The following is a 26,085-nucleotide window of genomic DNA, read 5'->3' as shown; positions in this document are numbered from 1 at the left end:
TTTTTCTTCACCACTGGTGACGACATATTTGCCGTCTTTGACTAGCTCTTCCTTTGGAGCTTCACTCGAGGTAATATGGGTCCAAAGCCCTCGGCCACATAGTGCCGTCTTTTTGGTTCTTGCCCACAGTAAGTAGTTCTCTCCTTTGAGAGTAACTAGAACAATCAAGGTCTTGGTGTCTTCCATGTCGAAGTTACCGTTGGTAGAAGCTATTGTCCAACGGATAAAAGGATAAGACTTTCAAAGTCAAACAAAAGTGATAAGAGAGGTTAGAGCGAAAGCGTTTGGTAGGTGTGAGTGTAAGAATATGGAACAACAAGGCTCTGCTACCATGTAAGTTTTAGATTAGAAGAAGAAGAAGTAGAATGAGAAGAGCATAAGAGAATAGAGTTTGTTGTTTTGAGTTTAGGGAGAGAGAGAAGTGTAAAAGTGTAGAAGAAGAAATTATTATTTCTCTCTTGATATGGCTCCTAGATACAAACTAATTATAGACAATTGTAGAGAGAATATTTTAAGTAGATGCTACACAATTACACATAATGATAGTGACATCCCTTCTTAAACTAAACATGTGATCTTTGTTTGACTTAAGCTTCCCACTTGTCTCAAACTCGCCAACGTCTCTTTAAGGAAGGATCTAGATGCTCCTTGACCGTATGAGACTTCTCATCATGGGCTGGACTCCTTAAGACATGGCATGGTACAGATGGTCCATCTTCTTGTACGGACGGTGGTTGTACGGACAGTGCAATACGAACGGTGTGGTACGGACGGTGGTTGTACGGACAGTGTGTGTGAGTTCTCATAGTGTTTAACTAACACTAAACATAACCATACCAACAAGAGGATTCTAACCTACCAAACAAAAGCACGACTCTATTTTAAACTTCCACTTCATACGTGATAACTGGTATCAACTTTTAATTTCTTAGTTTTTTTTTTAGCAGAAACTACAAATTAGATACCACAAAATTATTCTTGAAATTGAATAGAATTACAATAGTCAGTGTCACGTGTCACGTGTTCTAAATTGTCTCTTGAAAATTACAAATTACCATCACCACATGTTCTCTCTTTTACTAACAAAAGATGAAACCAAGGAAATTTTTAAGACAAGTTCCGATGGACTCGGTCAACCAAAACTTCCGTCAACTCTTTAGAAATGCCCTATAAATTAAATTTTACTTTCCTTAATTTCTCCAAAATCACTCTTTTCTTTTCTTTCACCTTTAACAAAAACACTCGATCGAGAGACACAAGAACAAGACGTAATAGACCATACCAGACAAAAAAAAAACATATTCACACACATCTTTACAAACAAAATGACAATGACACTTAAACTCCTATCTCTCGCCGTAGCCGCCTTGGCCGTTACCGCAGTCTTCGCCGCCGATCCACCAACACCGGCAAGCGCACCGAAAGCCAACGGCGGGAAAAACTCGACCTCTCCTTCTCCCGCGGCTTCAGCATCCCCAAAAGCAACCGCCTCCCCCCCAACCTCGCCACCTACGGCTGCTCCGACCATGGCCAAGAAAAACTCCAGCGCAACTCCAAGCCCTTCCCCATCTTCAGGCACCGGCAACACCGCAAAATCTCCGAAGTCATCATCAGCCAAAACTCCCGCCGCAAGTCCTGACTCAAGCTCCGACGATTCTTCCGAAGGTCCTTCCAGCTCGTCCGACGCACCAACCGCCTCCTCTCCGCCAGCTCCTACTCCAGACATGTCTCCATCGTCCGACGGCGGAGCTGGCGCTAGTGACGTCCCTGAAGCTTCGCCTCCGACCGGAAGAGCCTCATTGCTCGAGATCTCTGTCTCCGGCTCTATTCTCACCGCCGTTGCATGGCTCTTCTTCATATAATTTGAATAACACGATTTTTTGGGGCTTTCATATTAAGACTATATTATACGTTCCATATCAATTTTTTCGGTTTATTTTAAAAACAGTTCTCGCTCCGATCCGATTTGTAACACGTTAAATTCACGTGCATAGTACGGAGGTTAGGATTTGATGTTTTTATAAAATGTTTAGTTTGTGTTCTTTATGATGTATGTAATCTTTAGTCATTATATCCATAACCATGATATTCTGATCATGGTTCGAAGGGTCTATTTGTATTTTAATTACATCCATTTTTTTAATGATCCTTGCATGGCTAGTATATATAATAACATCTTTTTATTGGACAACAATGCAGAACATCGTAAAAAAATGGAAAGATTTTAATAAACAAATTTAAAATTGCAAAACCATCGAAATTCAGTTAAAATATTATTAGGTTGAGTATAGCTTTGCAAACTATATACCAAATCAACAAAAAAAAAACGAGCTATTAACGAAAAAAATTAAATATAGAATAATTAGCTTGTGGAAAAGAATTAAAAAAAAAACTAGTCATAAGTACGTTTAATATATATACTACAGATTTCTATAATAATATTAAAAAAAAACGGGTTGAATTGTTTTTTTTGATATCAGAGTTCTTAGGATCAACGAGGCATATCAATTAGGGCTAAAACCTACGGGCTGGCCCAGTCCGACTTTGAAAAATACCGGACTCGGGCTTAAATATATATGTCCAGAAAAAATCGGACTTTTCGGGTTCAGCCTATTTGGGCAATAGGGTTTTTTGGGCTTAGTCAGACCGGGCTCGGGCCAACCCGAAAAGCCCTTAAACAAAAATATTTGTACCTTTTTGTTAACATTTTTGTTTTATTGCAATATTTGATTAATAATTTCTTGTAAATAAAGTTGTAAAGACTAATCCTAGTTTCATATTTACTTAATTACCATACTTAATACTTTTAAAATTTTTATCTATGATGTTTTATATGAATTATATATTGGTTTATTTGGTTAAAGTATCGAAATTTTCTTTAGTTTTAAACTTTTTCTATCTAATTAAGTTGGTTGTAGTGAATATAGATGAGTTATTAAATTTTTCATAGATTTTATTTATATTACACCTTCAAACACTACTTTTTAAGGCTTATAAGTTTGAAATTTTTATCGGTAAGTTAAGCCCGAAAAAGCCCGAAAAGCCCTGTAGCCCTGTTAGGGCCGGGCTCAAACATATGTGGGCTTTACGGGTTTCGGGCCGGGCCAGCCCGATTGACACCCCTAGGATCAACTGTAGTTTGTTCTGTTGATGTTTGGGATTGCATGTGATTTAGTCAATAGTGTGTGGCATGGGGTTATATAACATCCTCTTCGAGCCTTCAATGAGATTTCACGGTAAGTTATATATTTGTGTATGTGGTTTGTTGTGTCCTTAGCCTTCTGTCTTTGGTAGTGTAGATTGTTAGAGGTGGAACTGTTGCTGATCGTGGTCGTGGATGCTGTCGTGTTCACAGCTGTGATCGTGGTAGGGGAATAGGCCCAGTTGCCATCGAGGATGTGGATCATAATGTGAACGCAGAGGGCATCGGCGAGTCGCAGGCTTTCTAGGAGGGGTCCGTGAGTGTGGCTAGTGGTGGTGTCGATAGGACCGTATGCGCCGATGGAGTCGGTATGGGCGGTGTCAGTGTCAAGTTGGCTGGTGGTACCGGAGTTCCGGGTGCAAGATTTCCAATAGGTGGAACCCCTGGTGGAGGTGTTGACCTGGCGGGCTTGTTGGAGTGGTTGCCGGGAGTTATACCCGCACAGGCTCCGATGGAGCGGCCTTTGGTGGCGGAGGTGCAGCAGCCAGTGGCTGCAGGTGCAAGAGCCCATTCCCATTATGTTACCATGCTGAGGGAGATGGGAAGGATCAGTATAGAGCGGTTCTCAAGTGGTACCGACCCTACTGCTGTGGATGCATGGAGGATGAGAGTATAACGTAACTTCCAGTCGCTCAGATGTCTTCAGGAGTTTTGGGTGGACATAGGGGTCCATAACCTGATAGGCAATGCTCAGCTATGGTGGAGGTCAGTGGCTGCCAGGAGGGTTCCGATGGAGATGACTTGGGTTGATTTCGTGGAGGAGTTCAACTGCAATTACTTCCCTCGTGAGGCACTATACCGGTTGGAGGTGCAGTTCCTGCAGTTGTCTTAGGGGACTCTGACTGTTTGTGGGTGGACGAGGAGTTTAGTCGGCTTCGGATGTATGAGGGTCGGGCGTTGGAGTCTGCGGAGGCACATGTCAGGAGGTTCATGAGGGCCCTTTGGGATTATTTGAGGGTCCACTGTAGAGGAAGGAACTATGCTACGAGGTCGAAGCTGGTTGAGATCGCAGTTGTGATTGAGGAGGATATCCAAACACATGATAGTAAGGGCGACAAGCCTACGCAGGGAACCAAGAGAAAGTGTGAGGCTACTTAGAGACCGAGTAGTGCGGGATGCTATGGGTGCGATACCATGGACCACAAGGTGGTGAACTGTCCGCAGAGGGTCGAGCAGCGGGCAGTAGCGGAGCAGCGGGCGGATACCCGAGTGTGCTACCATTGCAGGGAGACGGGGCATATCAAGCCTCGTTGTCCCAAGTTGTAGCAAATGGCAGTAGCAGCAGTGCATGTTGGAGGACAGCCAGGAGTGCAGCTGGGTGTGCAGCCGGTGGGACGGATCGAGCTGACATCGCGGGTGTACTCGACCGTGGAGACAGGTGGAACCAGTGCAGGAGCGATAACATGTATAATTTCTGAGACTCATACTTTGTAGATTCAGTAGTTCAGATATTATGTTTTGTCTGTGATAGAATGTTAGGGTTTCAGCACATGAGGTTTGTGTAGGGACCTTATTGGTGGGTGGGTTTACGTCCCACATCATATTTGATTATGGAGCAACCCATTGCTTCATTATCCCGGAGTGCGTGAAGAGCGCCAATATCAGAAGAGATCCTGGAGAGTGAGCGGGAGTTGTCAAAGTTGCAGGAGGAAAGTTTCTGAGAGTCTTTGGACGGGCAAGGGGAGTTGATATTCAGATTGCAGGAGAGTCGAGGCTAGCGGATTTGCTTATCAGCCCCGTGGAGTTGTATGATGTTATCTTGGGGATGGATTGGTTGCATCGACACATGGTTCAGTTGGATTGTCATCGGGGTAGAGTGGAGTTTGAGCGCGCTCGGAAGGGGAGTTTGTATTTAAGGGAATCGACTTCAGGGGGTCTCGTGATCTCGGCCATGCAGGCTGGTAAGATGATCGAGAAGGGGCGAGAGGCCTATCTGATTACAATCTCGATGTTAGAGTCAGTGGGGCAGTCTTTGGTTAGCGGTATTCAGGTTGTGGAGGAGTTCAGGGATGTGTTTCAGTCGTTGCAGGGGTTACTGATCAAAGGTCAAATATAGCTAAGGCAATGAGAAAGATTGTTTTCCAAGTAATCGATTAAAAACAGAAAATAAATAAGAGTTTTGAAATCAAGGGAAGATATTGGGCGTAGGAAATCAGTTAGGGGAGACAATCACAAAAGTAGATAATAGATTGGGAAAGCATTAGATATCGTTCTTGAACTCAAATCTCGAATGTAAAACTAACCTACTGACACAACATTAGTTATCTATGATAGGAATTGAATAAACCATAAACCATCGTTTGAACCTAGCAATCCTAGCAAGCAATAAGTTCAAGTTTGATTTCATTCACAAGGTGCCTTAACTTCAACTTTTGTTGGCTAAGGATCACCTTGTTCACCTATGTTCTTTTCAAACAATTCAACAACACTTTTGATGCCTAGATGAATTAAACCTAAGATCTTAATCTAGGTGATCAGTCTAGCTTAAGCATTAAGAACAGCAATAGATGAAGAACAATAAGATCAATCCCAAGTCTAACAACCTAAGTTTAGAGAGTCATAAACCCCCTTTTGAAACCCGAAACCCAACAGTAAAACTACTCAGACATGGAAATCAAAGAACAGCAAATCAAAGATGAAGAAAACATGTTTGAATTGCAAAGAGAAATTAAAGGGTTCAAAATTCTTCTCCAAAGGGTTAGAAAGGATAAGAGATCTTCTCCCAAAGCTTACAAGTACTCAAAAGCTGCGTAGAATAAAAGTTATTCTTCTAGAGGCCGAGCCTCGTGCTTAAATAGTAAAAATAAAACCCTGAAAGTCGGTTTGAAACATGAAAGCAAAAGTTGCTTCGGGAACGGGACTTGTCGATCTCGAGCGAGGATCAGTCGATCCGGAATGTTTTTCTGCTCTCACTCCATCTACTTGCAAGCCCGATCAGTCTTCAAACAATTTAGCTCCAGATGCATGTTTTCATCCCCAAAGCTCTCAAATTCCTTCCAAAGTCACCTAGAACCTGTAACGACTCACACAAGACTAAAAAGACTCTAAAAGCATACTTGGACTGAACAAAAGACTCAAAACAAATACAAAAACTATTGTTAAAATCCTATAAAATGTAGACACATCAATTCCCCCGGACTTGAATCTTTGCTTGTCCTCAAGCAAGAACAGACAAAAGCTCAAGAACAAGGAAAAGGTTTGAAAGTGGAAACTCACATATTCTGGGGAACTTCTGCTTTGCACTCTTCATCAAATCAAATTAAGAACTACTTTTTGTATTCTGCCCATGATTAGGATCAACACTCCCTATTCTGAACTCCACAGCCCTAGAGAACCTTCAGTCTTCCCATCGTTGTTTCTCTACATCAGATTAGTAAAAAGGTGCAGTCTTACCATGGGAATAATGATCATTGAACTTTATTAACTCCTTCAACCTCTTATCGCCCAAGACCTCCTTCGTATGCTCCCTTTCCTCTCTCTTTTCTCACTTCCAAAGGATTGATTTCTCCCTAATTTTCTAGGGTATCATTTTATTTTTTTTATCAATCCTTTGCTCTTTTCTTTTTGGGACAGGTTTCCATGAGTTCCGAAAGATGCACGGGTTTACGCACACCCCTTGGTTCACTTCTTTATTACCTATATCCTCTTCTTCTTCTTTTATTTTCTCTCAAATTTTTTTTTTTTTTTTTTTGAAGAGTATTGAAGGGAAGAGAGAGGGGAAGCATACTTTGTGAGGAGATGCATGTCTTGTATTGATTAAGGGAGGAGTCTTGTTCGATGTATACCAAGTCCCAAGGCAAGAAGTTAAATCCGGTTAAGTCCTTGCAAAGCTAGAAACAACTTCTGGTTCAACTTATTGTCCTCTTTGGCGAGTGTCTTTTGGGGCGTGTTGAATCTGCTCATGTTCATTCCAAGCTTCATTCTAAAATTGAAAGTACTAAAGCAATCATAAGAGTGTTAGTTCAAAGCCAAAGATTCCTAGAAATGATCATAGTTTCCCAACATGTTTGACTCAATAAAAATAAGAAAGTGACTCAAAGACTCGAAAAATCAAAAGGAAACAACCAAAGAAAACGACATCAATAACTTGGAGACATACCTCCCCGGACTTACTTCACACCGTCCCGATGTGAAAGTAAAACAAGAGAAGGGCGACTCTGACAAGCAAATGAAACAAAACATAAGAAAAAAGTTCAAAAAGAAACAAGAAACAACCCAAGAAAAAGTTCGATAAAAGGTGGTTGTCACGTCGAGGCATCTGAATGGCTGGAGGGAGAAGCGGTCGCGGAATGAGTAGTGTGGATGTTTTCTGTAGCCGCGGCATCCTCACTGCCTACGGGAGCTAGATCCGTCTGTGGTTGAGCGAAACAGGAAGGTGCGAGGGTCTGAAGCCAAGTAGCCAGTCGCATAAGAAGCAGGTTGTTCTTCCTCTGGGTGTCGTAAACCCATCTCTCAAACTCATAGTGAGGCTCCTCCTTAGGTACGTCAGCAACAAGCTGAGCCACGTCGAAGGGAGGGTACGATGGAAGGGAATGAGACAGATGTGAAGATGTAGTTGCAACTGTAGGAAGGGAGCTGCTCCGAGATCTGGTGGAAACCTGTTCGCGTTCCCCTGCCAAAAGGACCTCGTCGATATTGCAAAGGGCGTCAGCAAGAGGCTCAAAAGCGATGTTATGTGGTTTGTGAAGTGAAGTGCAGAAAGGCATAGGAATCAACTTCCTTGTCTTGAAAGCGGTAAACAAAGTTGTGACGCACTAGAATCTCACTGGTGAACATATACTTGAGGTCAAGCAACTTTCTCTTTGTAATCGAAGTGTGCCGTGGTAAAATGATGCCACAATACTCGATGATAGGAGTCACCAAGCTGCCGATCAGGATCCTCTTGTTCTTAGCATTAGCCATGTTCCTTCGCACCTGCTCAAACAAATTAGAGAGTAGGAATCCAAAGTTAACATCATGAGTTTGTTGGTAAATCGGGGAACTCGGAGCATGGAGGAACCGGCGAAGACCATGGAAGAACATCCACAACTCAGGTAGCTGCAATGTGCTAGTCTTAGCCCTAACATAGATGGTGTTGCTCAAGATTTTAGCAGTGATTCTAAGGACTAGGTTGCGGATGCGAGACTGCCTGGCTCCACGAGAAACATAATTCCCAGCTCCAATCAGCTTCCAAATGTCAGTCCTGCTGTTGTACTTCTCCATATTGCATAGCTTGTTTCTAGGGAAACCAAAGATGTCACAGAGGTCGAACATTGAGATGACGTAGTGCTTCTTGAGTAGGAAGAAACTGATCGAACAATGCTCAGCCACCGCGTCAGAACCGCCTGGCAGACCCACTCGTATAGTGGCGAGAAATTCTTGTGCGAGCTGCTCAAGTAAGTTCCATGCCTTCTCAGCAAAAGTATCGAACCTCATGTTCCTTACCAACTCATCAAAGTCTGCTAGCATGCCCATTTTCTCAAAAATCTCGCGATCAACAAAACGAGTTGGCTCCATCTTACAATGAGCGAGTAGCTTCAACCACTTAGCATCCTCATCATTCCAAGCCCTCGTTGGTGGCTCTTCAGAAGGAGTGGCAGACTCCTTACCGATGCGACGTCGTTTAGGCATTTTCTGCAAGCGAGGAAAAATTCAACATGTGAGCAAAGGAATGTAATTGAAAAATTCCCTAACTATTCAACATAATTTACAAGCCTAAGCTAAATTCAAGCCACAGCAGCCTAAATCTAGTCCCAAGATTCCCTTATGACAAATAATCCTACTAAATCTCCCATCAATTGGGAGGAGGGAAAGAGGATTGCAAGGATTTCAAGTTTAAACTTGGAAACCGCCGAAAATCGAACAAAAATTGGGAGAGGAGAGTGGTTACCTTGTTCGATTGATCGATAAAACAAATGGGTTGGATAAAGGATGAAAAACCGAGTGGTAGAAACCCAAAATTGAATCAAAACGATTGAGAATTTGAGAGGGGGAGCAAATCGAAATCGGGGACGGCGAGAGAGAAAGAAGGAAGAAGGAAAAAGAAATTAGGTTTAGTATTGGGAGATTGGACACGAAACCGGGTTTTACCCGGTTCAATTTAAGTCCAAAAACCAGAATACCAATGTCTTTTCTTCCCTTCTTTTTCTCTCGGTTTACTTACCTGGAACGGAGATCGCCTGATCCAAAAATGGACTGGCTGATCCTGACGGCTGTGGAACATTCCTTTGAAAGGGATTCGCATCTTCTGCGTTTTGAACTTGTTCCTGAAAATAAAGCTCACTACCAAACATGATTCTCGAGTGTCTCTATAAAGTAAACAAAAATAACAAATTTCCTAAAGAAAAACCAAACATAGAGTAGGGTAAGCAAATGCAAACCTTGTGGGTTGCCTCCCATAAGCGCTTGTTTAGAGTCGTGAGCCTGACTGTTCTTGCTGCCTAAGCAGCTTGGAGCTCCTCCAGAGGGAGGGAAGCCTCTATCGGATCATGATCCGCAAGGTATGGCTTAAGACGTTGGCCATTAACAGTAAAGTCTTTTCCTTCTTGGTCCCAAAGCACAACAGCACCATAAGGCATAACCTCTTTGATTCGAAAAGGGCCGGACCAACGAGAACGCAATTTCCCAGGTAATATTTTCAGCCTCGAGTTGAAGAGTAGGACCAAATCATTTGCAGCAAAGTTCATGGGAATAATCCTTTTGTCTTGTAAAGTCTTGGTCTGTTCCTTGTATATTCTAGCATTCTCACAAGCATCCATGCGAATTTCATCAAGTTCATTCAGTTGAATAAGGCGTCTTTCGGCTGCCGTCTTGACGTTGAGGTTCATTTGCTTAGTTGCCCAGTGGGAGTTGTATTTGAACTTGACAGGTAAGTGACATGACTTCCCGTAAACCAGCTTGAAAGGGGTAGTCCCAATAGGCGTTTTATAAGCTGTCCCATATGCCCATAATGCATCATCGAGCTTCAATGACCAGCCCTTCCTGGTCGAATTGACCGTCTTTTCTAGAATGCTTTTGATCTCCCGATTTTAAATCTCGACCTGCCCACTGGTTTGTGGATGATAAGGAGTGGCAACCTTGTGTGTCACGCCATGCTTCCTCAAAAGGTTCTCAAAGAGTTTGTTGATAAAGTGAGTTCCCCCATCGCTTATAACCACTCTAGGGACACCAAACCGTGGGAAAATTATGTGCTTGAACATTTTGAGGACCACTTTAGAATCATTGGTAGGACTTGCTAAAGAATCAACCCATTTAGAAACGTAATCCACTGCCACAAGTACGTAGAGATTGCCATAGGAAGGTGGGAAAGGCCCCATGAAATCGATTCCCCAACAGTCAAATACTTCGATTTCCAAGATAAATTTTTGTGGCATCTCATTCCGCTTACTTATGTTCCCTCATCGATGGCAAGAGTCACATCGGGAGACAAAATCGTGTGCATCTCAGAATAGAGTGGGCCACCAGAGGCCAGTTTGGAGCACTTTTGTCGCGGTCTTGAATGTAGCGAAGTGCCCTGCATAGTTGGAACCGTGACAGTGAAAGAGGATGCCTTGAACTTCTGATTCAGGAACACATCTTCTGTAGAGGCCGTCAGCACAATGCTTGTAAAGATAAGGCTCATCCCAGAAGTAGCGTTGCACATCTCGTAAAAACTTTTTCTTGGCGTATCCAGTGAAATTCGGAGGTTCTTCGGTAGCACACAAGTAGTTTGCAATATCAGCATACCATGGGGCATCGTAACCTATTTGTTGAAGAACCTTGGCATCAGCCTTCTCCTTATAACATTCCATGAAAGCTGCGACCACATACACATTCTCCTCAGGTAATCGGTCATCTATCGGGAACTCTTCATCGATTCTCAGCCTAGAAAAGTGGTCTGCCACGCCGTTCTCTACCCCTTTATTGTCCCTTATCTCAAGATCGAATTCTTGCAAAAGCAGGATCCACCGTAACAGTCTCGGTTTAGCATCTTTTTTTGTTAGCAAATAACGTAGTGCAGCGTGATCTGTGTGTATAATGGCTTTGGAGCCTACCAAATAGGACCTGAATTTTTCAAACGCAAAAACGATGGCGAGAAGTTCTTTTTCTGTCGTAGCATACTTGGTCTGTGCCCCCATCGAGTGTCCTGCTAGCGTAGTAAATAACATGTAATTTACCATCCTTGCGCTGTCCTAAAACTGCTCCAACAGCAAAATCACTTGCATCGCACATAACTTCGAATGGAAGGTTCCAATCGGGTGGCTGAACTATTGGAGCTGTTATCAGGGCATGCTTGATTGTGAGGAAAGCCTCCAAGCAGTCTGCATTAAACTCAAAGGAGATGTCCTTGCATAACAGTTGGGTGAGTGGTCTAGCTATTTTTGAGAAATCTCTTATGAACCGTCGATAAAATCTAGCATGACCAAGGAAACTGCGTATATCTTTCACTGTTTTAGGCGGTTGTAGACTGTACATCACCTCAATCTTGGCCTTGTCAACTTCTATCCCCTTCTCAGATATTCGATGACCTAGGACAATCCCATCGGTGACCATGAAATGGCATTTCTCCCAATTCAAAACAAGGTGTTTGTCCACACAACGCTGAAGAACCTTGCATAAGTTAGCCAAACACGAAGGGAAAGATGAGCCATACACCAAAAAATCATCCATAAAAACTTCCATGATATCCTCGATTAAGTCAGAAAAGATGGACATCATGCAACGCTGGAATGTGGCAGGAGCATTGCATAGTCCGAAGGGCATCCGTCGATAGGCGAATGTGCCATAGGGACAGGTGAATGTTGTCTTCTCTTGATCATATGGATGTATCGGAATTTGAAAGAAGCCAGAGTATCCATCCAGGAAGCAGTAACAAGGGTGGTTCGCCAGGCGCTCAAGCATTTGATCAATAAAAGGTAGGGGGAAATGATCCTTCCTAGTGGCGGCATTGAGCTTGCGGTAGTCGATGCACATTCTATGGACCGTCACTGTTCTTGTAGGGATCAATTCATTCTTCTCATTCGCCACAACTATCACTCCTCCTTTCTTTGGTACTACATGGACCAGACTCACCTAAGTGCTGTCGGAGATTGGAAATATAACTCCGGCACCCAAAAGATAAGGATCTCCTTCTTCACCACTTCCTTGAGGTTTGGATTCAGCCTTCTTTGATGTTCGATGGACGACTTAGAAGGGTCTTCAAGGTGAATTCAGTGTGAGCATAACTCCTGTGATATACCTGAAATATCATCTAAGGAATAGCCCAAAGCCTTCCTATATTTTCTTAACTCGCAGAGCAAGAGTGCGGTCTCAACATTATTCAGGTTAGAATTGATAATAACAGGATAGGTGGAGTTAGGTCCAAGATAAGCGTACCTCAACCCTTCAGGGAGTGGTTTCAAGTCCAACTTTGGAGCTTTGAGTTCGCTCCAATCCTCCTAGTTCTCCTTGGTCCCAGAGCAGTTTTCGGGAACGGTTGATCCATCGTCAGGAATGGTCAATCCATCGCTTATTTCGGTTATGTCCACCAGAGGAGCTGGATCGGTCAGTCCAGTTTGCAGATTGACGAATAAGACTTCATGTCCCAGAATTTCTACAGCATCGAGTGTCTTTGCCATCTTCAAAGTCTCCTCAGACAAGTATCCCAGCTCTGGTTCCTTCTTCGTTAATGCTACGGCCAGGTGGTCACTTGTACACACTTCGTCATAGATCTTGTCAGCTATTTCTCCAATTGTGTCAACCCAGAAAGTTTGGCCATCGATTGTGGGTTTTTTAGCTACTTTCTCCAGGTTGAATCTCAAGACCAAATCATCCATGTGCAAATCAATTTTTCCCTCTCGGACGTTTATCATTGCACCAGCCGTGGCCAAGAAAGGTCTTCCAAGTAGAATGGGTTCTTGGGATTCCTCGTTGAGTTTCAAAACAATGAAGTCAGTGGGTATGTAGCAGTTCCCAATTTGCACTGGTAGGTTCTCTAATATCCCTTATGGACGTCGGGTAGAGCGATCAGCAAGGACTAAAGTGACTTGGCTCGTCTTGAAAGTGTATAGACCAAGTCGCGTTGCAACGCTGAGTGGCATCAGGCTCACACTTGCTCCTAAATCGCAGAGGCACTTATTGAAATTGAGATCTTCTATTGTGCAAGGCAGAGTAAACAGTCCTGGATCTCCACATTTTTCTGGCATTCGATTTTGGAGCATTGAACTGCATTCTTGCGTGAGATACATTACTCCTCACTCCAAACTGAGCTTATCGGTGAGGATCTCCTTCATGTACTTCTTGAGAGATGGAACCATCCTTACTGCTTCGATGAAAGGGAGTCTGACCTGAAGCTCTCCTACCACCGATTTCAGCTTTTCATATTCTCGCTCCTGTATCTTGGACTTACAACGAGTAGGGAAAGGGAGTTTGGGTACATAAGGCGATTGGGGTCTGCAAGGTTGCATTCCCCCAGCAGTAGTTGTACCAGAGATTTCAATGCCATCAGTAGCTTCGTTAGGAACCTCATCAGAATTGCTTTCCTGATTTTGTGTCTTGGATTTTTGGTCTTGTTATTGGATCGGTCAGTCCCTTCTCTTTGATGTGGTTCTTTGAGTTCCCTGCCGCTTCGAAGGGTGATGACATTCACGAATTCTTTTGGATTAGCCTCATTTTTCCCTGGAAGTGTTCCTCGAGGTGCCTTGACTCTTGCTCCAGACTGTGCCACTTGGTTCTCCAAGACTCTCATGTGAGTGTTTAATGATTCTATCCTCCCATTCAGCTCAGAATACATGTTGTCGATCTTGACATTCACCTTAGTGGCGTTTTTCTTTTGATTTTCCATCAAAGCATGCATCATCTGTTCCAATTTGCTTTTTTTGCGAGGCTGCGGCCTGCGGTGGAGTTGCTTGATAACCTTGTGAGAAGTTGTTGACTTGAGGTTTCTGCTGAAAATTCGATCCTCCAAAGCCTGTCCGCTTGTTCTGGAAGCCCTGTGCGAAATTGCTCTGTTGAGGTTGCGGTGGATAGATCTGATCCTGAGGATTCTCGACATTGTTACTCCTATAGGACAGGTTAAGATGATTCCTAAAATTCTGGTTAAAACCTCGATTCTGAAAATTTCCATGTCCTCCTATGTAGTTCATCTCCTATGTCCCCTCAAGGTATGTCTCAGCTCCGAAATCTGCAAATCCCCCAGCCTTTTCTTCGCACAAGTTAACGTTTTGGTGATCCCTTTTCAGTAGGAGATTCACCTTGGCTGTGAGATTTTTAATAGCATCAGTCTTGACAGCATTGACCCGCACCGTACGATCATAGTTTGTGCCGTGATTGCAATTGCTTGTCGCAAGATTTTCTATCAGTGCATTGGCCTTGTTCGCGGTGTTGGTGGAGAAGTCTCCTTTGCTGGCTGTGTTTAACGCCATCTGGTACTTCTGTTCGATTCCACCATAGAAGATGTTCATCAGATTCTCCTGGCTGTAACCATGGTGAGGACAATCTCTCAAATATTCCTTGAACATCTCCCATGCTTCGCAGAAAGTCTCCATACTTCCTTGAGAGAAGGAAGTGATTTTGCTTCGCAACTTGGCTGAGCGCGATTTGGTGTAGAAGTGGTTTAGGAAAGCTGCTCTACATTGTGCCCAAGTGGTGAGCGATCCAGGATCCAGTAGATTCAGCCATCTTAGCGCCTTGTCCGCCAAAGAAAACTGGAACAAAGTCGGCATGAGGTAGTCGTAGGGAACACCATTGGACCTCGTCGTGCTATTCAGCCTTTCAAAAGCCTCGATGTGATCTAGAGGACTCTCCGATGGCAACCCGTGGAACACACGATTCTGAACCAGATTGATTAGATTATGCTTAATCTCATAGTCTTGCCTCGCAGGAGCGGGTGGTGGAATCGCAGATCGATTCGCAAACAGTCTGTTGTGAGCATCTTTGTCCCTCAAGGTGGTTTGCCTTGCTGGCGGATTTGGTGCAGCTTGCTCTTGCTGGTCCTGCCTCTGTTGTTGTTGGACGAGATCCAGCTGAGGGTTGGGTGGACGAACCTCTGCTTCTTCTCCGTCAGCCATAGGGTTGGTTTGGGCTTTTGCTTTCCGGTTTTCGCGTTCAAGCTGTGCTAACTCCTTGTTTTCCAGTATACGCAAATCGGCTTGTTTGCTGCTCCTTGTATGCATACACCTGAAACAGAGGAAAAAAAATTGCAAGAACTAGTTAGTAAACTAGAATAAAATAACCTTAGACTAAACATGAATCTAAAATTTCAAAGGCAGCGTTTTGGTCCCCGGCAACGGCGCCAAATTGATCAAAGGTCAAATATAGCTAAGGCGATGAGAAAGATTGTTTTTCAAGTAACCGATTAAAAACAAAAAATAAATAAGAGTTTTGAAATCAAGGGAAAATATTGGGCGTAGGGAATCAGTTAGGGGAGACAATCACGAATTTAGATAATAGATTGGGAAAGCATTAGATACCGTTCTTGAACTCAAATTTCGAATGTAAAACTAACCTACTGTCGCAGCATTAGTTATCTATGATAGGAATTGAATAAACCCTAAACCGTCGTTTGAATCTAGCAATCCTAGCAAGCAATAAGTTCAAGTTTGATTTTGTTCACAAGGTGCCTTAAGTTCAACTTTCGTTGGCTTTTGATCATCTTGCTCACCTAATTCAACAACACTTTTGATGCCTAGATGAATTAAACCTAAGATCTTAATCTAGGTTATCAGTCTAGCTTAAGCATTAAGAACAACAATAGATGAAGAACAATAAGATCAATCCCAAGTCTAACAACCTAAGTTTAGAAAGTCATAAACCCCTTTTGAAACCCGAAACCCGACAGTAAAACTACTCAGACATGGAAATCAAAGAACAGCAAATCAAAGATGAAGAAAACATGTTTGAATTGCAAAGAGAAATAAAAGGGTTCAAAATTCTTCTCCAAAGGGTTAAAAAGTATAAGAGATCTTCTCCCAAAGCTTACAAGTACTCAAAAGCTGCGTAGAATAAAAGTTATTTTTCTAGAGGCCGAGCCTCGTGCTTAAATAGTAAAAATAAAACCCTAAAAGTCGGTTTGAAACATAAAAGGAAAAGTTGCTTTGGGGACGGGACTGGTCGATCAGTCGATCCGGAATGTTTTTCTGCTCTCACTCCATCTGCTTGCTAGCCCGATCAGTCTTCAACCAATCTAGCTCCAGATGCATGTTTTCATCCCCAAAGCTCTCAAATTCCTTCCAAAGTCACCTAGAACCTGTATAGACTCACACAAGACTAAAAAGACTCTAAAAGCACACTTGGACTTAACAAAATACTCAAAACAAATACAAAAAACTATTGTTAAAATCCTATAAAATGCAGACACATCAGTTACCACCATCTTTTTCTAATCCCTTCATGATTGAGCTGGAACCGGGGACTAGGCCTTTATCCAAGGCGGCTTACAGGATTGCTCCAACAGAGATGGCAGAGCTGAAAAAGTAGCTGGAGTATCTTTTGAGAAAGGGATTCTTCCGTCCTAACATATCACCATGGAGAGCGTCGATGTTGTTCGTTAAGAAGAAGGACGAGAGTTTCCGCTTGTGCATTGGTTACCAGGCTCTGAACCGGGTCATTGTGAAGAACAAGTACCCTCTTTCCAGGATCGATGAGTTGTTGGATTAGTTGAGGGGTGCTACTTGGTTCTCCAAGATTGATCTTGTGTCGGGTTATCATCAGATCCTGATAGATGAGGCGGATGTGAGGAAGACGACATTCAGGACGAGATATGGGCATTACGAGTTCGTGGTGATGTCTTTCGGGTTGACTAACGTGCCAGCAGCGTTCATGAGATTGATGAATAGCATGTTCCAGGAGTTTCTTGATGTTTCTGTCATCATTTTCATCGACGATATTCTTGGGTCACATTGTTTCTGCAAAGGGAGTTTCAGTGGATCCAGAAAAGATTCATGCCATTAGGGAGTGCCAGAACAGAATGTGCAGTTTCTGCTGACTACCACGCCGGTGTTGGCACTGCCAGAGCAGAATGAGCCTTACATATACAAATGCTTCTGGATTTGGTTTGGGATGTGTGCTGATGCAGCAGAGAAATGTTATTTCCTACGTTTTGTGGCAGTTGCAGAAGGATGAAGCCAATTACCCTATCAAATAATTAAAAATATTATTAATAATTAAGAGAAACTTTTGGTTTCAAATATGATTTTTTTTTCATATTATATTAATAATAAAAGTGTGGAGAAAATTTTAAATAAAATATTAGAAAAGAAATAAAACGGAAAAATATTTAAGAAGTATAGAAATTAAATGTGGTATATTAATGTGAACATATTGCTAATAATTATGAGAGAAAAAGATGACATATGTCAAATATTAGCATTGCCAAATGTCAAAATATTAGAGCAAGTTTAGGGGAAACCCTATCATATTTTTAAAAAATATTGGAAAATAAATAAAATGGAAATATATTTAAGAAGTATATAAATTAATTGTGGTATAATAATGTGACCATATTGCTAACAATTAAGAGAGAAAGAAGATGACACATGTCAAATATTAGCATTGCCAATCTAAAAATATTAGAGCAAGTTTAGAGAAACCTTAGCATATTTTTAAAAAATTATTGGAAAAGAAATAAAATGGAAAATATTCAAGAAGTATAGAAATTAATTGTGGTATATCAATGTGAATAAATTGCTAATAATTAAGAGAAAAAAAGATCACACATGTCAAATATTAGCATAGAGAAATTATTCTTGGTCAATTAATGAAAATGTAGAAATTGAGAATATATATATATATATATATATATATATATATATTAATTTTTAATTATCATAAGTAGAGAAATAAATTATGTTAAATTAGTGTAAATAATTAAAAATATTACTATTAATTAAGAGAAACTTTTTGGTTTCATATATGAATTTCTTCTCCACATTATATTAATAATAAAAGTGTGGAGAAAAATTTAAATAAAATATTGGAAAATAAATAAAATGGAAAAATATTTTAAAAGTATATAAATTAATTGTGGTATATTAATGTGAACAAATCCCCTATATATTAATAGAGAAGCATTTTGTTGAAAATGTTGATGTGTCGTCACCAGAGCGATTTGGAAATTTAATTACAATTAAGCATCTCAAGATAAACATATTTACAAAAATAAGTCTTTTGATTTATAAAATGTTCCATTAAAATATATAAGGAAATATTTATTTCATTATTATTTACATAAATGTGTCATTAGAATATATAAGGTAATGTTTCTTTCTATTTGTTTTTTAAAATGAAAGACTTCATCAACTATTAAAAAACATATATATAGTTAATAATTTAATTATCATTTTTATAACATATTTAACGATTTAGAGTAAATTACATTTCATAAACTATTAAAAAACTTATTCATCTATTTAACTTTTTGAAATACAAAACTTATTCTTCGATTTTAAAACATTTGATGACTATTCAAGTACTTCCTTTGTTTCATAATAAGTGTCATTTTGACACATTTCACACAAATTAAGAAAATATTAAAATATACATATATGTCCTTATTTAATAAATATTTAATGGATTAATTTAGTCATAGATTAAGGGTAAATTTAGAAAATCTAATGAAAAAGATGTATTGAAAATATAAAATAGTGCATTGGAAATGTAAAATGACACTTTTTGTTAAACCAAAATAAAATTCTAAAATGACATTCTTTATGAAACAAAGGGACTATATATTAAAAATTAATTATTACAATAATCTTAAAAATAAATAAAATTATCACAATTATTACAAGTAAAATTATTATTTGGAATTTAAAGTTTCATAATAATAATTTTACACAAAATAATTAAATGTAAATTTGAATAAAATAAAAAAAATATGTGTAAAATTATTATTATGACACTTTAAATTCCAAATAATAATTTTACTTGTAATAATTTTATTTGAGTCGATTTATCCCGCATATAGTGTGGGTTATTACCTAATTGCTAATAATTAATAGAGAAAAAAGATGACACATGTCAAGTATTAGCATTGCCAAATGTCAATAGTGTAGAGGAAACCTTATCATATTATATAAGATGGTTTGTGTATTGTTTTCTCATATTCACATTACATCTAGATTGCATATGAAACAAACAAACAATCAAACAAACTAGTTAAAAATACCCTAACCAAGTAACCATATTCTAAAAATAGTTAAAATTTATAACCATTTCTAATAGGAGAACCAGGAACAGTTCATGAACACAAATATGAGTTAAGAAACACAACTCCTAACCGTAAAACAGCAACTAGCTCACCAATCAAAAACCTCCATCTCCTATACAAGTTTAAATTCTCACCATTCTCCATTTCCCCATTCAATTCAATTCTCCTTGATTGTTTAGTCAATCTGCTTAATTTGAGAACCTCACAAGAATCATCTTACATTCAAATTAGCTAAATAATATAACCCCAAAAAGTTCTACACGATAAAGAGCTTAGGGGATCAATATCAACACACATATACACGATGGCCAACCACTTCTTCTTCGTCTCCTTTTTCGTAGTTCTCGCCGTCGTTAATGGAATCTCAGCAGCTGATTCTGGAAAGTCTCAACCGCCATCTTCATCAAAGACCCTTGCTGACAACAAAGCAACAACAGATAACTCTACAAAGAACTTGATAGATAGTCTTGGTCCATCTCAAGATTATCCGGATTACGAAATCCCCGTAGAACTTGCACCAGACGGTGTCACGGTAGTGGGGGATTACGTTCCCATTAGTACCGACGAAAGCAGAAAAAATATTACCGATACGCTTGCACAACCTGAATCGGATCAGGAGGATGGCGAAACGTCGAGCTCCGACTCTAGATCTTCTTCAACCGTTTTGGCTGTTGTTGTTGCGGTGGGAGGAGCCAGCTTATTTTTCTTTTGAAACGGACAAAGATATATGATGTTGTTCGATCATAGAGTGTGCAACATGATATACTTATTATTTGTGTAACGTCAAATTTGATTTTGCGTTGAGCCTTTTTTTTAATATTATTTATTTATGTAAACCGGAAATTTCTTTAATAATATGTTGAAATAGCATAATCTCAGTGTTATGTATTCGAAATAACTAGATGAACGTAATCATGCATGGAAAATAAAACTGTAGAAAAGACCCTGTTTCTTAGCCCAAACATCCGCTATAATCTAGTAGATGATCGATGAGTCCATACAATCTTTTCGTCTTCAAAAGGTGTCTTCCAACTACTTTGAAGTTAAAGACTTTCAAGTTCAAACCATTGCCGTCAATCAGATTCACCAAGTTTGACAATCACCTTCATATACCATCTTCATGTATCATACATTTTTGCATTGCAATAATAAGGTTTTTTTTTATGTCATGTATTCGATTGGATACACGTTAGGTTTGATACATATACATTTTTTAAATATTGCATTCAAATGGTTATAAGTTATTCGGTGTTTTTATCTTTGTATAAAATGTATTACTAAAATAGCCATTATATTGAAAATTAGGTATATTATTAGAATAATCTTTTTATTTTCTACAACATTTTTTAAAAATATATTAAATTTAAAATTTATTTTGAGCACCAAATGACCGATTATATAAGTCACGAAAAAATTGAACCAAAGAAGCCTTATGTGACCCAAATGGCGCATGAATCTTGAATTCAAGGTTATTTTTCAAAATATTTATTTAATAGTTTAGTATAATACTTTTAAAATACATAAAGAAATTAACCGTGACCAACAAAAAACAAAAAGTTAAGTAAAAACACTAGGCTTATTAAACAATTAATTTGTTTTGTTTTCCACATAATGACACTTGTTACATAGTTTATTTTCAAAACAAAATTCCAAAATGTAAGCATGTGAAAATATATACTATTTTTTTTTCTAAACCGAAACAAAATAGCTCGTCTTTTTTTCGCAGAAAGAACACATATTAGTTAACTATCAAGACAAAATCAAGTATTAATTAACTATCAAGTATTAATTAACTATCAAGACAAAATCTATATCAAGCTCATAGCATGCAAGACAAGAAGAATGTGTGTACTGTCCGAGAAAATTGGACGTAAACAGCATCCTGTTGCGTTTGAACGTGTTGCCGACAACTTTATGGCGTTGGCCCGTTTTTTTATGTCAACTCCATCGATCCACAAACAATGTTCCCCTCTTCGTGATTGGCTGAACAAAATCTTTTTTGACAAACTTTACTGTTATCTATATAGTGGGTTCATGTTATAGTATTGAAGTTTCTTTCTCAAATCACTGAAAAGAAAAGTTCTACCTTACGGTAGTTAAGGTAGAATGAAAACTTTGTAATAATTACTAAAATCTATGACCAGGATTTAGCCCAAAATAGGTCGCAAATAATATTGGTATATGGTTGATACATGTTAAAAACAAAAAAAAAAACGAAAGGATGTTTGCTAGCTTGAAAATTATATTGATATTAAACTTAAAAATCATTAATCTCTCGCATATGCCTAGAGACATAGCAGACGCATTACACATATAACATTACATTTTAAAGCACTTCACCTTAGAAAGAAAAAAACTCTTACCATTTGTTAAACATATGCACCATTGCAAACCACAATGATCCAATAAATATCTTCTCTCTTAATGATTGCATTATCATTAACAACGACGGCCTCGCCGACAACTCAAAGTGCCTGCCGTCGTCGTGATGGAACCCACAAGTGACGATGGCCTAGCACTCAGGCTTGAAGCTCTTGCATAAGTGGAAGGTGCTTCGGCACCCGACTCTCGGAAATAAGCTCCGTTCAACAGCATATCCCCTTCCGATCTCCAGTTCCAGTCTCTCCATTGGCTCTCGGGTGCATCTTCATGTTTAGTTACCTATACATATAAATAAATACAAGTAAATATATTTACAAACATAAGATATTAAACATTTATGAAAATATTCTATCCATATTGATTATGTACCTCTTTATTAAATCGGGTGTTCGGGGCGAGAAACCTATTGCCTTGGCTATATATCGTCGGAGAAGCACTTCCTCCAATTGCATACATTTCCCAGTGAGTATAATCATTGTTCACTACATGGAAATATCCATGCCTGCACCTGTTTAATTATTTATAACCAAAACCATAAACATTAGCATTTTACTAACCTTTTCCTTTCAATTTTTATGGTTTAAAACAATTGAAAAAATGTTCTCTCTCTTAGTTTATCTCGAATGTCTCATATTAATATTATTTAAGTTTTCATGCATCTCCCTATATCCAATGCACGAATATAACAAATGTCAAAATTAGCATTTCCAAGCATATATATAAAAAGTATAAAGAAATAATACACATATATATACACTCAAATCTGCATTGGCATATAAACTACTGCTATCATCTTTCTCTAATTAATCCACTGAAATTAAGTGGAAACGAATACGAAGATATAACGAATATGGCCGACACTTGTTTTTTGATTTAGTGGTACAATATATTCATCAATTCGTATCTCATAATAAAAAGAATCTTCTATATAGCGATGTGATCGATCCATTCCATGGTGGTTAAAAAGTCTCATTCCGCTTTTGTTGACTTCTTCCATACTCTATAGTCTCTAAAGTGAAGCTTTCACATTCAAACTACTCTTTATACGCGTGCTTCGCATACAAGCCTAATATAAATGTATTCTAACTACTATTATACATATGTGTGCACGCAATGAAGGGTAAAAGAATTACCGTGGCATTCTTTGAACGAGTCCTTCTCCGAAATGGTTAAACGCAATTGTGACTTGCATGTTCTTGTCTTGCGTGTAACTATCGCTATGCCCTAAAAGCATGACCTTGTCATGGTGAGTCATGTGGTTGTTCGATATGGTTATAGCCGTCGAACCATGTATGGCGTCTATGAGTCCATCATCACAGTTGGACAACGAACAATGGTCAATCCATACGTGTTTCCCCCCAAATATCGCCACCGCGTCTCCATCGGATGGGATCCACAATCCAGTGTGACGTGGACCATCTCTAATCATGCCACCTACAAACACAAAATATTATTAGCATGTATATATGTTATGTTTTCCATATATTAGAAACATTTGTATTCATTATATTAAACACTTGCTAAAAGTATAAATTTGCCTCACCTGGTCCTGGTTTGCAATCATGGATGTTAATGCCATGAATGATGATGTTGGTTGCATAATGGATCTTTAAGCAAGGTCCATTGGAAATGTGAACACTCGAGCCTCTACCATCAATGGTCTTGAAAGATGTGATGATAAGTTCTTTTTTGAGCCTAATAACCATATCTCTCTTGAAAATGATCCATTGTGGTTCTTCTTGTGTGACTGCGTGTCTTAGAGTTCCAGGTCTAGGGTTCACTGGATCGTCGTTGGACGGATCCGTAACTACATAGATCCGGCCATCACGCCCTCCGATAGCATTTTTGCCAAACCCTATAGCACAATCTGCTAGCCGTTGGCGGTTTGTTTCCCAATTAGGGTCACACCGCCAACAATCATCGATAGGATTTCCGGTTCTGCAAGTTAGGTAGGCCAAGCTCCTCCTTGTCGCATTGAATACACTTCTACAAAGAGAGAGAAAATAGACAAAAATTCTTAATAATTACATAACTGATTCTGTAAATAAATGTGAAACATTAAATATATGGATAAAAAGTGTACGGTTTAAGAAAAGAAATAAATAAATGTGAACATATTATGTCGGTTGAGGAAAAATTGTTGGACAAAAAATTGGCCAATGTATATGCACTACCGAGCTTCACTTTAACCCTTTGTGATATTACAGATACAGTAGTTCACATAAAGTCCTTTACTGGGTAACTATCATGTGAACCATAGTGAAGCTTAGTTTTTGTGAAAAAGAGCTTTCTTAATTTAAAAGTTTAGACGTTTAGTTTACAAAATAATTGGGAACTGAATCTGTAAAATGAGAGCTAGATATAGTAATAATAGAACCAAAATCATGTTAGACATTGTTAGTGGAATATAATGTCGCAGTTTATTTTGTATACATAATAAATGTATCATAATAACATTTTAATTTCACAAAAACCCACATTGTTCTATCAAACTTGAAATTATCATATTCAAAGCTTTGTTTGAAATGTTACGTACCTCTTAACTTCGTCAACTACAAGATTTGGATCTTGAACATGGGCCAACGACGAACTCTTAGAAAATGCAATCGTGTTGCAGATTGATAGAAGAAGTAGAAAAGCGTAAGCGACATTAGAAGACGAAGACATTATTCTAAACATAGATGGAGAGAAAAGGTAATAAAAAGAGAGTTCGTGTTTTTGTGTTGAAGCCTGTTATTGTCGGAAAGTATTTAAAGAGGAAGAAGAGTTCCGGGAGTGAAGGCGTGATTTATTTTTAAATTATTTTCGTGAGATATACTATATAGATTTTATTTTATTAAAATTCTCTATGGAGTTGGGACCCTACGTTATCGTAATTTCAGGTGAACATATAACAAACGGTTAATGTTGTGAAACCGTTAATTGGGCTTAGTAGTCAAAAAAGTACTTGCTTAATGTCAACCTTATTGACCTCCAACGATGCCGTTTTAGGAAATTCTTCAATTTGTCTCTCTCACATTTGCAATCAAAGAAACCAAATCACAGGATCAAATTTATGTGTGTTTAAACGAAATGATGACTCTTTGTGAAAGTAAAAACCTACTAACCGTTAATTGAGCATGGTAGTCAAAAGTAACTGCCTAAAGTCAACATTTTTGACATTGAGAACGATGCCGTTTCGTGCTTTTTTTTTCCCTTGCATTTCTACATTTAAAGAACAATTTGTTTTGTGACATCATAATATCATATGTTTTGCTTGTGAAGTGTGCAGAGGTAATGGTACGAAGCTAATCTAACTATAGTGATCCTTTTTGGAAGCTTCAGGGGACCGGAAGATCAAATGCAAAGTCGAGTGAGCAATATCCTCGAGCTAGACAAATCGCAATCACTCCTCTTGACAAATCCCTTTTTATCGATTTTCTTCTTCACCCTCGTATGCGGCCTAGCTAGCTCCCAAATGATCATGAATCATAGTATAACAAGTAACAACACAATGATTAGTCTTTTTTAATGAATTATTATCATATTGTATGGTACGTAATCATCTCATCACAATTCTCAAATTAGAACATATTGGTTTGTTAATTGCTATCATCGACCGTCACAGCGTCACTCTTATTATAACACTACTTTCATCCATTTCCATTATTCCAAGGTTTTTTTTTTCTTCCGGTGCTTAGAATTGTTTGTCCACCTAATCGTAAAGATGAATGCCCAAAATAAGATTCTAGAATAATGTGATAACCAAAGGATGATCACTCCAAACTATCATGAAAATGAGAAACTGTATGCGTTGAGCATTTGAGTTGATAACCATACCAGGACAGTGTACCCAATAGTGAAGATGAAATGATGGATACCAAAAAAAAAGATCCCAAAATGTATTTTAACCAAAAAAAGATATAAGAAAATTATGGTCACTCCAAACAATTTGTTTCCATTTCACCATATACCATCCAAAAGTCGAAGTGAGATGATTTCACTTTGATCACTTTCAGTGTATACTTCTCTAATTTAAAGTCAAAGCCAGTTTTTTTCTTTTTTTCTTTTCCTACATTCAAATTGGTATCCACAACCGGATACTCTATTTTTCAAACTTTTGACATTAGTCATGAAATATAAGAGATTGGACGCTTTGAGCATTTGGATTGATTATATCACACATATCAGTGAAGAAAGAGCTCTTACTAAGATCAAACCTTCTTATGAGTATATTGTTCTCAAATATACTTTTGGAATTTCTACCGGTGCTACATCCAACATGATCCCTTTCTATAGTAAGCAACATCATACAAAATTTTGTTTTTCGACATACCAAAACTGTTAATAGAAAAATAAAAAAAAAAAAAAAAAAAAA

At 39.0% G+C, this 26,085-nt stretch overlaps 4 protein-coding genes across 4 annotated transcripts; 2 read left to right on the top strand and 2 right to left on the bottom strand.

Moving 5' to 3' along the window:
- LOC104779973 (mucin-1-like) lies at positions 1,247-2,119 on the top strand. The gene has a single exon (XM_019244557.1). It carries the CDS (start codon positions 1,326-1,328, stop codon positions 1,860-1,862), a length of 537 nt encoding a protein of 178 aa, XP_019100102.1. The 5' UTR covers positions 1,247-1,325; the 3' UTR covers positions 1,863-2,119.
- Positions 9,622-10,554, bottom strand: LOC104783609. The gene is made up of 2 exons (XM_010508747.1): positions 10,230-10,554; positions 9,622-10,112 (listed from the first exon to the last, which is right to left on the bottom strand). Exons 1-2 carry the CDS (start codon positions 10,552-10,554, stop codon positions 9,622-9,624), a joined length of 816 nt encoding a protein of 271 aa, XP_010507049.1.
- Positions 19,584-20,058, top strand: LOC104779972. The gene has a single exon (XM_010504416.2). The coding sequence runs from the start codon at positions 19,651-19,653 to the stop codon at positions 20,056-20,058; it is 408 nt and encodes a 135-aa protein (XP_010502718.1). The 5' UTR covers positions 19,584-19,650.
- On the bottom strand, positions 21,566-24,495 carry LOC104779971 (putative pectate lyase 11). The gene is made up of 5 exons (XM_010504415.2): positions 24,265-24,495; positions 23,272-23,714; positions 22,862-23,162; positions 22,098-22,236; positions 21,566-22,007 (listed from the first exon to the last, which is right to left on the bottom strand). Exons 1-5 carry the CDS (start codon positions 24,405-24,407, stop codon positions 21,786-21,788), a joined length of 1,248 nt encoding a protein of 415 aa, XP_010502717.1. The 5' UTR covers positions 24,408-24,495; the 3' UTR covers positions 21,566-21,785.

This window comes from Camelina sativa, chromosome 4 (assembly GCF_000633955.1).
Source record: "Camelina sativa cultivar DH55 chromosome 4, Cs, whole genome shotgun sequence".
Classification (NCBI taxonomy): domain Eukaryota; kingdom Viridiplantae; phylum Streptophyta; class Magnoliopsida; order Brassicales; family Brassicaceae; genus Camelina; species Camelina sativa.
Note: the sequence above shows the minus strand (reverse complement) of the source record. Positions and strands in the feature narration are given on the sequence as shown.